Raw genomic sequence first — 16,825 nt, forward strand, 5'->3', positions numbered from 1 at the left:
GATATGCTAAGAGTGACAAGTAAAAGTGAAAATCTATTTTTAAAATACTGGACAAGTAAAAGTGAAAAGAGGGAGTATGAGGGAGTACATATTATCCTTCTTTTTGTCAGTTTATATATTCAACCACAATCTCAAAGTTCATTGCGCGATTAGTTTGAATGCACGTAAAATTGACACACCAAAAAGGGTAAAGTGCTTTGAATTACCGAATTGTAAATTTTTTGACGAAGTAATATCTTATGACACACTTGATCTAAGGTAAATCTGTCCCTGAAAGTAGATTTCAGTAAAGAAACGAAGTTAAGGAAGAGCTAATAAATTTCCATTAAATAATATGCTCAATATGAGCAACTAGCTCAATACATATACCTCTTCAGAACATGTTAGTGAGGGATAAGACCAAAGTAAAAATAGAAACCTCAACATATAATTAAACTAAACTCTTTTTCTAAACTCCCCGGGATCTATCCGTCAATTCTCAAAGTTTGCAACGACGTAGCAATGTAAGACATGTGATTGATGCACCGTGCAAGGAGGGTCAGACAGTACCACTCACTGAGCCTTTTGTACAAGTCCCATCTATCATTTGGTGATTTCACATGTATTATTTCCTTCCCTCATCACTGGTAAAACTAGCAAAAAGTAGAAAGAAAAAACAATGAAGATCCGTTTGAGTAGTATAGAAACTCTTGGATCCATAATAATCCAATTCTTTGCCTGGAACACTCTTTCAAAAGAGATGCAAATTCCTTGCAATATAAAGAACCACATCACTTCACATGTTGGTTTTAAACATAAACCACATGTAATGTAGTAAAACATGAGCTCATGCATTATAGCTGATACGACAAATGTGTTCACAATTGCCAATACTCTTGCTGTATTTTTACCAACAAAACTCAGATTCTTGAGGGCTTCATTAGTTGGATCATAGATAGTTAACCTCAACATTTTCGACGAGTATCGATTCCATCTCCTCCCCCAGAAATCTTGAAAAGATGTAGCCAAATATGGCTGCTTAAAAATCTCTTCCACCTCATACCTTGCATATATACTATTACTACTAAGAACAAGTGAATTTGGAGATCCGTTGGAAATTGGCTTGTCAGAAGCTTTTCCGACAGACTTTCCATTGGAAATCCCATATTTCTCCCGAACATCTCTTGGAATTTTTCCGTCACTAATTGGCTTGTCAGAAGCTTTTCTGACGGACTTTCCATTGGAAATCTCATATTTCTGACTGACCTCCCTCGGAATTTTGAGTGGGAAAATGGAAATGAGTATAAAGTCAATGGGGTTTTTGCATTGTGAAAGAGGGCCTCTATTGAAACAAAAAAGGATGAGTTTGAAAGAAGTAATCCAAGTTATGAAGAAAGACAAAATACCTCTGATTAATGCAGATGAGAAGCACCAAGGGAAAAGATACAAAAGGTAGAAAGCTGGTGCAAGAGCAAGTATTCTTGGGATACCTTTTGGTAGCTTTGAAACAATGAAATAAGAGTAATTTAGTGCTAAAAGTAGTAAGAAAAAAACAAGCAAAGGATTTTCCAAGAAGCTGATAATCATCAACTTGTTGTGTTCCATTATGGTTTATTTTCCCCTTTTGGCTCTTTTACACTTCCTGATTTGGAGAACTTTACTTGAAGTGCCCTAGCTAGCAACGATTACACACATCCTTAATGTTACTAACTGCCCACGCCTAAAAATGAAAGTGCCCATATACATATGTAGAGGCTGTCACACTGGCAAGAGCAATAACAATAGATAGTGGAACAGAACTAGCAGTAGATAGGCATTCAATTAGCTTAAGGGTCCGCCGCAATAATTTAGTCTGAAAAGAAAAAAGGTGGAACAACCTCCCCTTCAAAGTTCAAACTATTCTAGGCGAGTGACAAAGGCACTATTATAGCTACAAATTTGGCAGAATTTAGTAGCCTTAGTTCAAATTTTGTATTTATATTAAAATTTATTTAATGTGTATAAAAAATCTCTTTAGACCTCAGTATGCAAAAAGGATTGTGATAAAAAAAACAACATAAACTAAAAAGTCTTGTTCCGGCTCTGTCATGAGGTCATTTTCACTTGTTATAGCTGGTAGAGTCATATTTTTAAGATTATAAATCTCAAATTTTAAAGAAATTTAACTGTAGATATCCTTTAAGTGACCTAATAGTATAACAATTTATTTACACTGATTACAGTATAGGAGTAGTTAATAATGTCTACACTTTCAAAGCTAATAATGACTGCGCTAACTGTACCAAGGCAAATCTTTAAAGAGCTGACCGAACTCAATTTTTTTTCATTTATTCCAATGGTCCATCGCATTTTTGGAAGCTGACTTTACTATTATGAATTTTAAACCAGTATGCAGAGAAACCAAGTTCAGGCTTTAGCACGTGTTAAATTATGATTTTATGATATAATTGACTCTTAATGAGCTTTAACTTGAAATAACAATCGATCTTTGCCTATTGGATTCCACTAAATTGGACCTTTAAACATTTTGTCCCATTGTAAACTGTAGCGTTTTTCTTTTTGTTGGCATTGCCAAACTTGAGATGTTTAAATTGACATGCAAACAAAATAAAGCGTCCTATTACATATTATTTAAATATAAACTGAATAACAAATTAGTTTGAAAAGAAAAAAGGTGGGATATATATATATATATATATATATAAACACACACACAGACCGTCAATGTGCGGAAGTTTTACACCATCAAGCATGGGCCACTATTGTCGCTAAGAATTTGGCGGAATTTAGTAGCTTTTGACTCAAATCATATATTTGTATTAAAAACTTATTTAATATGTATAAACAATCCAGTCAGAATCTAATACGTAAAAAGGAGGAGAAAAGGACAAAAATGGTCCCTTAACTATGATAGTAGGTTTACAATAGTCCCTTAACTATGCACTTAACGGTTTTAGTCCTTTAAGTTTGTTACAAGTTAACAAAAACGGTCCCTTAACTATGAGAGTAGGTTTAAAATAGTCCCTTAACTATGCACTTAACGGTTTTGGTCCTTTAAGTTTGCCATAAGTTGACAGTTTTAGTCTCGACAAAATATTCATCGAACTCTATTTATTAGATTTGACGAGAACTATGAAAAAAAGGGAAAAATTAGTGAGAACTCTAGATCGGTCAAATAACTCGGGACAAAACTGACGGACGTTAGTCGGTTATAGGAAAAAACTGAGGAAAAACCTACAGACTTGATAATGTCAAAAAATAGTGTCTCTGAGCACAAAGACCGACGAATTCTGTCGATTAAAATCGAGCGAGTCCATTCGCTAAGTAAAATACACTAGATTCGTTTTTACTGAAAACTAGAGAAAACTAAATACTTCCAGTGTAATGATTCTTTTTTTTTTTTTTAAATAGTTTCCGCGCATTTTTTCTCAAAAATAACCGATGGACTTCCGTTGGTTTTCGTAAAAAACAATAAAAATTTAAATAAAAAAATAGTGTCCTTCGATTTTATCCATCGATTTCCGTCCATCATTTTTTTCGCTTGTTTTTGGTAGTGATAACTTTTTAGTTTCTGCTATTTCTAATTTATTTCTAAAGTCTAGTGTATTTTATTTAGTCGATGGATTCCCTCAGTTTTAATCGATAGAGTCCGTCGGTCTTTGTGTTTCGAGACACCATTTTCTGACATTATCAAGTCTGTAGGTTTTTTCCTATAACCGACTGACGTCCGTCAATTTTGTCCCGAGGTATTTGACCATTTCTTTAATAATGTGTACCTCTAGATGTGAGTTCTCGCTAATTTTTCCCTTTTTTTTTACAGTTCTAGTCAAATCTAACGAACAGAGTTCGATGAATAGTTTGTCGGAGACTAAAACTGTTAACTTTTGGTGAACTTAAGGAACAAAACCGTTAAATGCATACTTAAGGGACTATTTTTAACCAACCCTCATAGTTAAGGGACCATTTTGTCAACTTATGGCAAACTTAAAGGGCCAAAACCGTTAAGTGCATAGTTAAGGGACTATTTTGAACCTACTCTCATAGTTAAGGGACCATTTTTGTTATCTTGTAACAAACTTAAAGGACTAAAACCGTTAAGTGCATAATTAAGGGACTATTTTGAACCTACTATCATAGTTAAGGGACCATTTTTGTCCTTTTCTCTAAAAAGGAGTGTGGTCAAAAGCACGTAAAGTAAAAATTCTAACTCTATCTAAGCCTGTGCCTTTGCTTCTAAATGTTGTAGCAGGTAAATTATCATTTTTTCAAGATTACAAAATTCACATTATAAACTTACCGATAAATATATTTTGAGTGATTTGATATTATAAAAATTCTTTATACTAACCTACAATATGGTTAATAATGTCGGGCTTTTCGAAGTTAATAATAACTGCGCCAACTATACCAACGTAAAACTTTAATGAGCAGACCTAACTTCATTTTTTTCATTTATTCCAATGGTCCTTGGAAGCTAACTGTACAATTATGAATTCTAAACCAGTTGCTGAGATACCAAGTTCAGGCTTTAGCATGCATTAAATGATGATTTTATGATTGAATTAACTCTCGAATGAGCTTTAAACTTGAAAGAACAATCGAGCTTTGCCTATTGGATTCCACTACATGGACCTTCAAACATTTTGTCCCATTGTAAACTGTAGCGCCTTTTTTTTTTCTTCTTTGTCATTGCCAAACTTGAGATGTTTAAATTGATATGCAAACAAAATAAATTGTCATATTACAAATTAATTAAATATAAACTGAATAACAAATAATAGTATTCGGGTCTGGTTCGGGCGAGAGTCCATCGGCTGAACAATCATGGACCAGCCCAGGCCTGCTATTTGAGCCCGTGACCTATGGGTCACTTTTCAATCCCTATAATTAAAAAATAACCATTGTCATGAAGTTTCAAAGTTCACATGCAGAACTTATTGTTCCTATATGTGAAACTTGAAACTCCATATTATGGCTATTTTTCAAAGATAGAATCGAAAAGTGGTCGGTGGGCGCTATTTCTACTGTTTTTCATGGGTCAACCTGGTCCCTGTAGACTTAGTTTGAAAGAATCTTTAAAACTAATTACTGCTTAAATTCCACTAACTTCTTCATTATATACAAATAAAACCAACTTGAATTCATATTATCAGAAACTAGTCCCAGAAGCATCTCTATTCATCTTGAATCTTGATCCAACAACTCTGCTTCAACTTCTAAGTAGGACAAACTTGCTCAAAATGAAGCAATCAAATAAGGAAAAACCATATTACATACACTGAAATGTCATGTTACAAAAACTACCCCTTCCTAGAGCATGTCACTCTGATTGGTTTTTCATTTTTCCCAAGAAGAATGCATGGAAATGACCTTCATAACATTTCTGTTAAACAGATTCCAAGAAAATGGGATTGAAAGTGTCCATTATCTTACCTTTCCTTCAGAGACCTGTTGCTAGACTTTCTTAACTCCCAAGATGGTAAGCATCCTTTCAAAGGCGATTGTAGAAATAACGAAGATGTCGATAACTGCCTTTGTCTTGTTGAGATTGAAGAAAGACAGCTGAAAGCACTTCTCAGCCTTCTTTTCTCACTATCATATTCCGGGCCACTAGGGTCATGTTCCACGGCAGCAACTTTCAGTGACTCGGGTAGCATGAAGTTGAATGACGAACCTGCATGCATGGAAAAAAAAGAAAAAAATGAAGCATAACATACGAAATCCTTAATAAGCTCGAAAAACATGAGATAACCAATCCCGAATTCTGTTTTTGAATTTAACTTTACCAATAACGAATTCTGTTTTTGAATTTAACTTTTACCTCTGATGTACGTAAAAAGATTAACACGCTCAAGAATGTTCCAATCCTCTTTTCTGATATATTAACTCATACTAAGTAGGGTAATCATAGTAGCCCGGTTCATGGCTACCTAAACTTTCTTTCACCTAGTTGGTGGGGGTTCGATTCCCCAAAAAAAGCTCATACTAAGTATAAATATAAATAACTACATGCAGTTGGTTGTTATATGACAAACACTTCTGCAAGAAACCTTATCAAAAAAAAAAAAAGAACACTTCTACAAGAACGGTCTTAAGGAGCAGCGGTGTAGCATTCAAGCACCCAGTACTTTCGCTGCGAAACATAACTTTATATGTAAAAACTTACTAAAATTGCAACAACTAGCTGGTCTGAACCCATTATTTTAAAAAATACAACAGATTCCTTAAAGATTGATCCGCCTCTATTCAGGAGCGTAGTCCCTAAGTACATTCAGTGGATATCATATCTTAAGTATCAATTATAGTTGTTGCTAATTAAAGAGAGGTGGAATGACAGAGGAATACCTAATTTTGCAAGTCGGTTTACCCACTTTGGAATCTTTTTGCCAGTCAGCTTGTAGCATAGATCGTTGCAGAAATGGTTGCAGTTCTTCACAATCAAGTGATACGTGTCACCATTATAGCTAGCAGCTTGACGTTCGATAAACTCTCTAACCTGACACGGATCCAACTTTGTAGCCCCAATGAAGATCGATTTCCTAAACTTGAACCCTGGGCATTGCCGAGGTTCAACTTCAAATACGCCACTGCTTGGATAGTCATGAGCTCCAAATGCATATTCTACACCGTGAACTATAAAGTATAGGCCAGATTAACTGAAAGTACAAAAATATCAGGTGCCAAATGTAACTAATTCAGGTAGCAGATCCACTTGTAGTTCTCCTTTTTCCATGTCAAGTTTCACACATGGCTTACTAGTTCTCATAAAACTAGTATTAAGATGCAACGGTCGGTTAACACATCTTTGGAATTCCTCTATCGGAATATTTAGTGTCCCACATAAGGCTTTCTCCAGGGGATTAGAACCAATATAGGAGTCAAATATTAGATGCACAAAGGGGAAAACTAATATGTCTATCTTCTAAATAAATGAACGAATTTGGAACAACAAAAATGGGGAAACTAATATATCTCTTACACACTCCATAACTTTCCGATCACCCAAATTCAAGACCATTGAAGGGAGCCTTGGAGCAATGGTAAAGTTGTCTCCATGTGACCTATAGGTCACGGGTTCGAGCCGTGCAAGCAGCCACTAATGCTTGCATTAGGGTAGGCTGCCTACATCACACCCCTTGAGGTGCGGCCCTACTAATGCGGGATGCTTTGTGCACCGGGCTGCCCTTTTTTTTTTCTACATGTTGGACTCAAGATATTATTTTTCAACCGGAAGTCATCAAAAGCTTATCTTTAGTGGAAAAACTATCAACACCAATAAAATCTCCTATCAAGAAACACAAGAAGAAACTGACATGATCATACAAATCAAGGAAGAAACATGCATTTAGACTGGTTAGGTATTCAACAACAATAAGATAGTTCCCAATGTATTCATGATTTGGTTCAGAGGAATCTCTCTTGGCAGCAAAAGTATAGTCTTTTTGAAGTTCCTCTCTCGAACCAATACAACTTATAAGAAAATATTGAGAGTTCTTTGGACTCGCCGAAGAACTTGTAGAAAATGTAACCAGGTAACATCAAACATTTAGGGGGAAATAAGTGAGTGTTCTATAAGTATAGCAGCAACACCGTGGGAAATTTCTGAGAACACCCTGAGATGTATTGAGAGGAACCAGAATCCATAATGACTCCTGGATCGCTACATTTTTAAGTTTAAACCAACGAACGGAGAACAAACTTGACTTATGTTACACCAATACTAAATAGATGCATTTATCTACTCTTGAATAAGTAAATCACATTTACAAGTAGGATTGTACATGGATCTATCCAAGATATAAGTCTGAACACAAGATTTTAAGCTAATTATCTCATTTTAGCTAAAACACAAGTCAATATAGACAAAGTATTCATCAGGTGATGAAACATACTGCAGTAGATCTGATCAAACTGAACTAGAAAAAGCAATATATAAAGCAAAACCCCCCAAAGAACTGTATCTACAAAAATAGGAGCAACATGTCGAAAACAAAAATGGACATTGCATAGGTGAATTGCAACACAAATAGCAGTGAATAACAAAAAAGAAGTAAAGATGGAAAATCTAAAAAGACTATACCTTCCACACCAGAATGAAAGATACCAAGGCCAGCCCAATATACATAGCCATTCATAGGAGTCAAGTCATACACATTGAGATAAACAGGTGTGTCACCAGGACCATATCGATCTGACTTTGCTTTGGGGAGCAAACAAAAATGTGATGCTGATTTGTTTTTCAAGGATGCTGATTTGTTCTTCAAGTGGAGAGACGAAATTGATTTCCATCCTTTCTTTGGTTTTGAGGTCATTTTCCTTTCACTACTGAAATTAAGGTTCACTCAAGGCCCACTGGCCTCTTGCTCTCTGCATGAACCAAAAAGCATAAGGAATCTTAAGGAACTTTAAGAATTCAGAAAATCGAAGAAAGAAATAAAAGAAAGAGAAAATCAGAATAAATCAAGTAAAGAAAGAACAGAGAACAAGACAAGGAGAAATTGAAACCATAGAAAAATCAATAATCTGGCTATTTGATCACAATATTTCTGAAAAAGATTGGTGACATGCTTTACAATATATGTGCTTTATCTCTGCAACTCATAGAGCATATCATTTGCTTCATTGTTTGAAGCATTAAACATCATTTATCACTAAAACAAGCTGAAACATAACTTTTGTCACCTCATAAAACTCATACTGCTTCCTTCAGATTTCGCAAGTGAGTTATAGTTCTCATTCAACAACATACCATAATCGGTTTATTGTACTAAGCTACATCACGTGCCTTAGCACTGGTAGCCAGGAAATAAATTTTAAATGATTCATGTAAATTTTTGGCCTTACACTGACATTGCGCTACCCTGGAATTTCTTTCCTGATCTAAACAACTTTGAGTACAATTTCTTTCTCTATCCAACTTCACACTAGATCGTGAACACCATCACATGCAAGGTAGCACATAGCACTTAATGTTCAACTGCAGTTTTGACTTGCTGAGAACAGGTATCATGCAAAAGGGAAATATATTCCCTTTTTGCAGTAAAGTACAAAATGGTTCTTTAGATAACAGCACACTTCACTTATCAAGTTAGCTGGTCTGTGATACCCAACTTGACCCTTCGAGGATATACATTAGTAATCTACTTTTGCAGCTTTCCTGGTGAAATAGACGCTACTCTAACTTCTTAACTTTGAAGTGTTCAACGAGAGATTAAGTGCTCAACAGAAAAGGGTAAATGTCTGTAATCAATGTGGTGAGGAAATTTCCTAGGAAGAATATTAAGAATGAATCTGCAGAAGCGAGAAAGAGGAAGAGAGGGACAAAAAGAATAAAAATAGGATACCTATCTCTTTCAACTTCAAAGTGAAGTCCACTATATGTATGAGTGGGGCACCACTAATGTGTACTATCATCCGTAGTGTGCATCCAATAATGGCTATTTTCTAAATCTACTTTTAGTTCAAAAAAATCAAAGTTCAATTTCAAGGGAGAAATACAATATATGTTCATTAGCCAATCTAATGGATAAATTTGCTAATTTAGAAACATATATGCACAATCTAATTGTCTGGCAGTTACAATGTTGAAGATATAAGGATAATAAAACATGTTTTGCTTGTTACTATAACTACTGTGAACATATAAATTTTTTAGATAAACTATTACTACTACAAATTCAACTTAATTGAGAAAGGGAAACTGAGTTGACTCTTGTTCAGCTATAACCATCTGGCTAATGGTTTCGACAGAAAATCAGGGAAGTTACTAATTATGATTTCTCTATGCTTAGAATATATGGAACCTTTACAAGAAACCTTTTGCCACTTCTTTTTTTAGACAGCGAAAAATTCCTGGTTCAAGTGATGAAACTTAGATACTACTAAATTGCCAAGAGAAATGACAAATGGATAATGGCAAGAGAAAAGAAATGCTCGTTTCAAAAAGACTTCAAAAGACTAAATTGTCACAAAAAAAAAGTAATAATATCCTTACTAGGGGGTGGAGGATTCAGTCCAAGTCAAAAGCAAGGAAAATAAACAGATTGAATCAAATGGCAATCACTATGCAATTGTCAATATCCATAGAAAAAACATAATTCTATTTTTCTCTCAGATGTGCCAGGCAGAATCAATTAGGACTACTTCAACATCTATACAAACACACACACATAATTCAACATCTATACAAACACACACATAATTTTAATTCTGAGCTGACTACCAAGTCAACCAAAAACTAACTGCTAATTGCATTTACCTAAAACAAATTCATTGTCTTGAAATCATGAGCTAACTCTTGTACTTAAAAATTCAAACTTTAGACCAAAAACTCATTCCTCCAAATTTTCAGCCAAACCCCATGTCTTGGAAATGCTAATTTTTCCCACAAATAAGGAAACCACCAAAAATTTCTCCTTATACACACAATTAGCATATTTATGGAAACCCAATGAAAGAAAAAAGGAAAAATGGACCAATTAGGATAAATTAGCAGATTCAAACTTGTAAAAATACCATTTTTACATCAGATCTTGCTGCTAGATTGAAACATGTTCCAGTTTATAAAACATTACAAGCAATTCTTGAACAAACACAAAGTTTAGCCAAGTATTAGGTGAAAAAGATCCAAACTTTAAAGAAGTCCAAACTTTAAAGAAGATAAAGCTTTTAAAGAAACATCAAGAAAATTTATAAAGAAGAAAGACTTACATATTGGCATTAGAAAAAATTGCAAAGGCAGCAACTTTTAGCATACAAACAATTGTTTTGTAAAGACAAGAGAAAGACAGACCACCCCTGTAAATGGGGCTAATTGTGTCCCTATCCAAGTACTACTCAGTAAATTAAACTACAAAAAAAAAATGACCAAGCAAATGTTGTTTTGAGCACAAGTGGAAGTACAATTTTTGCTCACTATGCTAAGAAGTAAAAATTTGAGAGACCCAAAAAAAACAGTAGAGGGAATTTGAAGAGAGACCAAAGATTTCAGAAACTGACAGAAGTGAGGGGACACACACACACGCCCACACAGTCTCTCACTGCCTCTCTTTTTTTCTTCTGTTTTCCTAAAATGAGTTTGATGACAAAGGAAAAATGTTTTCCATTAAAAAAAAAATAATAAGAATAGTTTGACTGGTTGAAACTTTTGGATATAAAATAGAAAGAAATAATGGTCGAAAACACTATCTTCCGCAAGTTTTACGCCCCAACTATCAGTTGTTATTTTTTATGAGTTCTATTTTATGTGGGGGCGGATTGTCAATCTATATAGAATCTTCAAGATAGTTAAAATAATTTGAGAAAAATATTATAAATTATAGTAATAGTTAATAAATTAAAATATTTAAATTATTTAAAAAATTATGGTCAAGAATTTTTTAACTCTCCTTGTCCAAACTAAAGATGTGGTATTAGTTCGAAAATAATTTTTAAGAGTTGTTTGCTAGCTAATTTCTTATTATTCAAACTAATATGTATTAGAAAATAATGACTATTCGGTTAGCTGCTGAAATCTGTGAGCATAAAGGCTTCTATTAACCTTCGGAGAGGAGACGGACGAGAAAAGACTATGCTCCATAGTTCATTTCTCACCCAACTCTACCTATACCTTATGCATTCTTATCATTTGGTAGATTCAAATCGATGGCCTATTTTAGGTCCGAGCTTCCTATTTTTCTTTAAAATAAAATTGGTAAAGTTTATCCTAAAATTCCATATTTACATCAGACACTAAAAGTTTCTGATGAGAACAAAATTGTAAGCCATTGAAAGATACCTTAATAAGGATGCCAACACCTTCGTAGCCGAGAACGACGATAATGGTTGTAGGAGAATCATTTGTAGGTCACTAGGCCAGTCATTAGGTCAAAGTAGTATACCATTACTATTACTATGGTATTGATATATTCACTTCATAAGAGTTTTGCTTTCTACTCAAAAGCATATTTGTTCCTTATATTCCACTATTTTCTACAATCGATGTGACATTCTTGCACGCTTCGGGGCATTAAATTGGAATAAGAGGTTTATATACACCATGTCAGTGCATGCAAGAGGAGCTCGCTGGATTCACAAGATGGTCCAAACTAACATCTGATCTGGAGTTAAACTCTAGGAACTTGCATATGCAATTATTTGCTTTTGGATCAAAGGAGCTCAACAAGAGCTTGAGCATCTCATTATCCATCTTCGAACCCCAAGAGATAATTGCCCATCATATGATTCCTGACTTCACTTGCTTGTTGTTGATTGATCTTTTCTTTTCTAGGTGTGGATGAGAAAAAGACAAGTCATCTTAGTCTTCAGCTTGAACTGTGTAACTATAAAAATTACGCATAATCAGCTACAAATTAACTTCAACTCCGAGGATCAGTTTAACATTGTGAAGGCAGAGGACTTTGTGGTGTCGATGACACGTCTGAAGAGGAAGCGGTTGCTCTCTAAGTTGACCGCCTACCCACTAACAAACTATAAGGGGAGAAGGCAAGCGAGAACTGAGTGAAACCCGAACCGCTTAACTGATCCATTCATAGTCCATTCATTAAGGTTCGGGACGACTGGAACCATTTTTTATTTTTTTGCTCTGACTCAAAAAAATAAGACGTGTATTTTAAAAAATATATCCTATCGTTTATAAAGCTGAAAGCAAGTAAGCGACAAACTCAGTCAATTCATAGCCTCTCGAACCTTCCTTCTAACCGGTTCTTGAGAGAAAAGGAAACAAAATAATTGTAATAGCGTCACATAAAATAAAACAGATCAAGTAATTGAAGCTTGAGAATAATATATTTGTGATAGTATTAAAAGTTGACCATCAGTTTTAATGAAACAATTACTCAATACTTTTAAATGGTAATCACTTTCGTTTGAAAATAATTTTTTTAGAGAACATATGTGCTACTAAAAAATACATTTCAGAAAAGATTTGTTTGTACCAAAGACTCTGAATAATTTTTAACCTCAAATGGATCAGAGAGTAAAGTCTTGTTTTTATACTTATTCTTTTCCTATTTGGGTTTTTACTGCACCAGGAATAAAGTTAAATCAGACAAAGCAAAGTTACAACTGAGTAAAGGACAAGCTAAATTGAAGCCCGTGAAATGACAACAGCAAAAGAAAAAGGAGTAAAAAGAAAAGTAGGCATCTTTGGAATTATATCAAAATAGAATAAAAAAATATTGATCATTTTACATTTTCTCTATTCAGTTTGTAGTACCATAGTGTGTATCTCAATTTCATTAAGTGAAGTTTACGTTTCTTTTTTGGAAAGAAGCTAATTAAATGCAAATTTGACAAAATTAAAGCTTAAAGACGTTAGGTTCTACTACTTTTTATTTAAACTTGAAATATTTTCCACACTTCTCTTATTGAAACCTTTTTTTTTTTTTGTTAATTTTTTCTTATAAAATCGTCAAATCCATTAAAGATTCAAGCTTTCCTTAACCAAAAGCAATAAAAGAAAAGGATGGCTGAATTTATTTTGCGAAAACTTTCATCATAGCTTAGTTATTATTTTTTACCACTAATTAAAGAAAAAATAAAAATCATTGTAATATCCATTCCAAGTTCAGTCACCGTCGTGATAATGAAACAATGGGAAAAGAAACTGGAAGATGTGGACAAGGTTGAGTTACAACAGTACATAAGTACATTTATTTCTTTTTTTGATAGGTTACAACAGTTCATAAGTATCTTTTAGAAAGGAAAACTAAGAAAATTGAAATAGTTAAATGAAGATTTATTATTCTTTTTTGCATTTAACCTGCTAGTTTGAAATATTTGGGTGAAATTGAAAAGAAACTACTCCCTCCGTCCCAATTTATGTGATATAGTTTGATTGGACACGAAGTTTAAGAAATAAAGGAAGACTTTTGAATCTTGTGGACTAAAATAAACCAAAGATATTTATGTAGTTATAGATTACATCGTTAAGCATAAAATGTAAAGTTTAAAGTTAAATTATTGTCAAATAAGGAAATGCATCATTATTTTTGGGACAGACTAAAGAGGAAAGTGTATCACGATGAGTTGAAATTGAAATCGAAGAAAATAATTTAAAGAAAATGTCAAGTTGTGTTTGGACGGGAACTTTACTGGAAGGAGTGGAAGTTAAATTCGCTAAGCACAAGAATTGAAAATTATTATTTCGCATAACTACTTCTTAAATCGTTATTTTAATATTTTATTCAGTATTTTAAATATTTAACTTCAGTTATTGCAACTGTTAATGGTCAAATAAGTATTACAAATATTAAATGGAATATCTGAAAGATTGAAATAAATTTTGATGCACGAATTAACAATTTCTACTTCTTTAGAGTCTCCAAATGTTTCTCCCTCTTTAGTTTTTGGGTTAGGATTCAAGAAGAAGAAACGCTAACAAATGTACACTCAATGTTGAGAAAATAGTTTCTTATACCTACTCATAATTTAAATTGAGGAAAATGATCTTGCAAACTTTTTTATATTATTTAAAAAAAAAAAAAAAAAAAACTCCCTCACTGCTTTCGATTTGAATTCTTTATAAATTGAAGGAAGGGGGGGGGGGGGGGGGGGTGTGGAGTCATACTTCTCCAGGGACAAAAATGTTTTGTACCTCCAGCAATATCTTACTTTATTGCAAGTGCTTATTCTATTTTTTTTCTTTCTTTTTTTGCAGTATAGATCTAGCAACAATAATAATACAAGTCAACTATGCTTCATGCACGTTTTTACTAAATTGCCAGCTATTTCATCAAACAGGTACAGCTGCTTTTGCTTCAATTTTATGAAGACCTTCATTAATATCTTGTCTCAATATTGGGGGAAGACCAACTTTCAGCTGTCTCATGAATGGCAATTAATTGCTACATTATAAATTATAGAAAACTAAAGTTACTGCTCCTTTGGAGGGATAAGGAAAGTGAATGTTGGATACTCAAGAAAAGACGAATTCAAAATTTAACTTTATGAATTCAGGATGCCACTCACTAACCACTTTAATATATATGCATTACTAGTAGATTATTTAGCACCGATATTTAATTTAAGCTAAAGTTATTAGGTTCGGTCAAAAACATGTACTTAAACATGCATGTGCATTCGCCTTTGTACTCAAGTAAGGTGAGACCTACTAAAAATCATTTTTTTTTGGGTCCTACTACAAATCTTGTTATAGAACAATGAAGCATATAAGAATTACCATTAGAATAAGAAATAGAATATAAATCTTAGAAGTGAAAACACACTATCTACTTGCCATCAAAGCTTATCAATGAGACCTGAGGAGGACATACAATGTTACTCTTTTGAGGGCTATTATTGAAGATTGTAACTATTTGTTGGGAGCTAATAAAGCTAGCATTAAACATATATGGAAAGAGGCAAAATAATATGTCCAATTTCTGGCAATGAAGGGCTCAAACATTAAGAATATTTGCTAATCTGAATAAATGAGATCAAGTATATAATTTTTTTTTCCCGGAGTAGATTTAAGCCAGGCAATTTATGAACTTTTCTATGCTATGTTTTTTCTGCTTTAATGTCCATTAATACAAGCAAATAGTATTTTGTCATTTTCTGAAAAAGCTAAACCGACATGGAGCTTGGAAATGGACATGTATATATTGCAGCAGTTAAGTAATGAGGACTAAATTACAGCATTACCCCTAAAAGAATATATAATGACGAATATACCCCTGGTCGACCAAAGCCTATAAAGACGTAAGTTCATCCAATCTATTTCTCCCATGCAACTTCAAATTTTGGCAATCCTTTGTTTTCATCATGTATTAAGTCATAAATCCACTTATCTCTCTATAGGGTTTTGATTTTTGAGTTTATACTCGTGAAGAATTATGAGTTTTCAAGCTGATTTCATGCAATTGGTTTTCCATTAAGCTTTGGATTTTTTTTTTTTTTTTTTTTTTCTGTTACCACTTGTGTTTCATGTGCTTCGGTTATCGCAGTATTTTGTGGTTGTTACCCTTTTTGTATCGCGTATTTTGTTGTTGTTACTGCTTTCATGTCCGTATTTCCTTTTCAAACTGTTTTGAGTATGTCTACATTCTAACTTCCCCAGACCCCACCTGTGGTACACTAGATATGTTGTTGTTGTTGTTTGGGTTCCTTTTTTTTTTTTTTTTTTTTTGGCTGCATTGTTCCGATATATTTGGGGAGCACGTGCTGTTTGATTTTTCTTTGGCGCTGAATTAGAATTCATTTTATATGTAGAATGAACTTCAAATCCATGTGAGGTAAAATAAGATGCCATATGTTTGAAACTTTGAATGGACTAAATGGAATGTAAGTTGAGTGGGCAAGATGGAAGAGGCAGTCACATGGTTGTAAAGAAAGTGTGTTACAAGTTCACTTAGGTAAATGTGGGTGCCCATAACATGCAAATAGGTATTGTTTACTATCTCCATCCGAATTCAAGTGTCTTAGCTTGACTGGGCACGGAAATTAAGAAACGAAGAAAGATTTTTGAATCTTGTGGTCTTAAACTTGCCATGTAGAATATTGGAATTAAAAAACTTACTAAGTATAGAAAAAGACACTCTTTTTGAGACATACCAAAAAGGAAATTAAAACAACAACAACACACCCAATGTAATCCCACAAGTGGGGTCTGGGGAGGATAGAGGGTATGCAGACCCTACCACTACCTTTGTGAGGTAGAGAGGTTGTTTCCGATAGATCATTGGCTCAGAATAAAGCAATAATAAAGCAGGCAAAATAGGAAAAAAAGAATAGTAACTATCACAAAATAGTATGCTAACCGAAGAACAAGAGACGGGTAAATAACAGAATACCAAAAATGGACACTTAAATTGAGACATAGATTGTAGTAATTTGGGACTGGTTT

General features: G+C 33.8%; 2 protein-coding genes across 4 annotated transcripts; both read right to left on the reverse strand.

Moving 5' to 3' along the window:
* Nucleotides 1–300: 300 nt before the first annotated feature.
* Nucleotides 301–1,879, reverse strand: LOC132602559 (acyl-CoA--sterol O-acyltransferase 1-like). The gene has a single exon (XM_060315380.1). It carries the CDS (start codon nt 1,582–1,584, stop codon nt 583–585), a length of 1,002 nt encoding a protein of 333 aa, XP_060171363.1. The 5' UTR covers nt 1,585–1,879; the 3' UTR covers nt 301–582.
* A 3,197-nt stretch (nt 1,880–5,076) lies between these two features.
* Nucleotides 5,077–11,013, reverse strand: LOC132604122 (deSI-like protein At4g17486). Of its 3 annotated transcripts, none has more exons than XM_060317472.1 (4): nt 10,690–11,013; nt 8,060–8,346; nt 6,325–6,612; nt 5,077–5,653 (listed from the first exon to the last, which is right to left on the reverse strand). In XM_060317472.1, the coding sequence occupies exons 2-4, from the start codon at nt 8,289–8,291 to the stop codon at nt 5,409–5,411; spliced, it is 765 nt and encodes a 254-aa protein (XP_060173455.1). In that variant the 5' UTR covers nt 8,292–8,346; nt 10,690–11,013; the 3' UTR covers nt 5,077–5,408. The 3 variants fall into 3 exon arrangements, with proteins under 3 accessions (XP_060173455.1, XP_060173456.1, XP_060173457.1); XM_060317473.1 differs by lacking the exon at nt 10,690–11,013 and adding an exon at nt 10,495–10,650; XM_060317474.1 differs by lacking the exon at nt 10,690–11,013 and adding an exon at nt 10,238–10,425.
* Between the last annotated feature and the right edge of the window lie 5,812 nt (nt 11,014–16,825).

The sequence above is a fragment of the Lycium barbarum genome, chromosome 7, assembly GCF_019175385.1.
Source record: "Lycium barbarum isolate Lr01 chromosome 7, ASM1917538v2, whole genome shotgun sequence".
NCBI lineage: Eukaryota > Viridiplantae > Streptophyta > Magnoliopsida > Solanales > Solanaceae > Lycium > Lycium barbarum.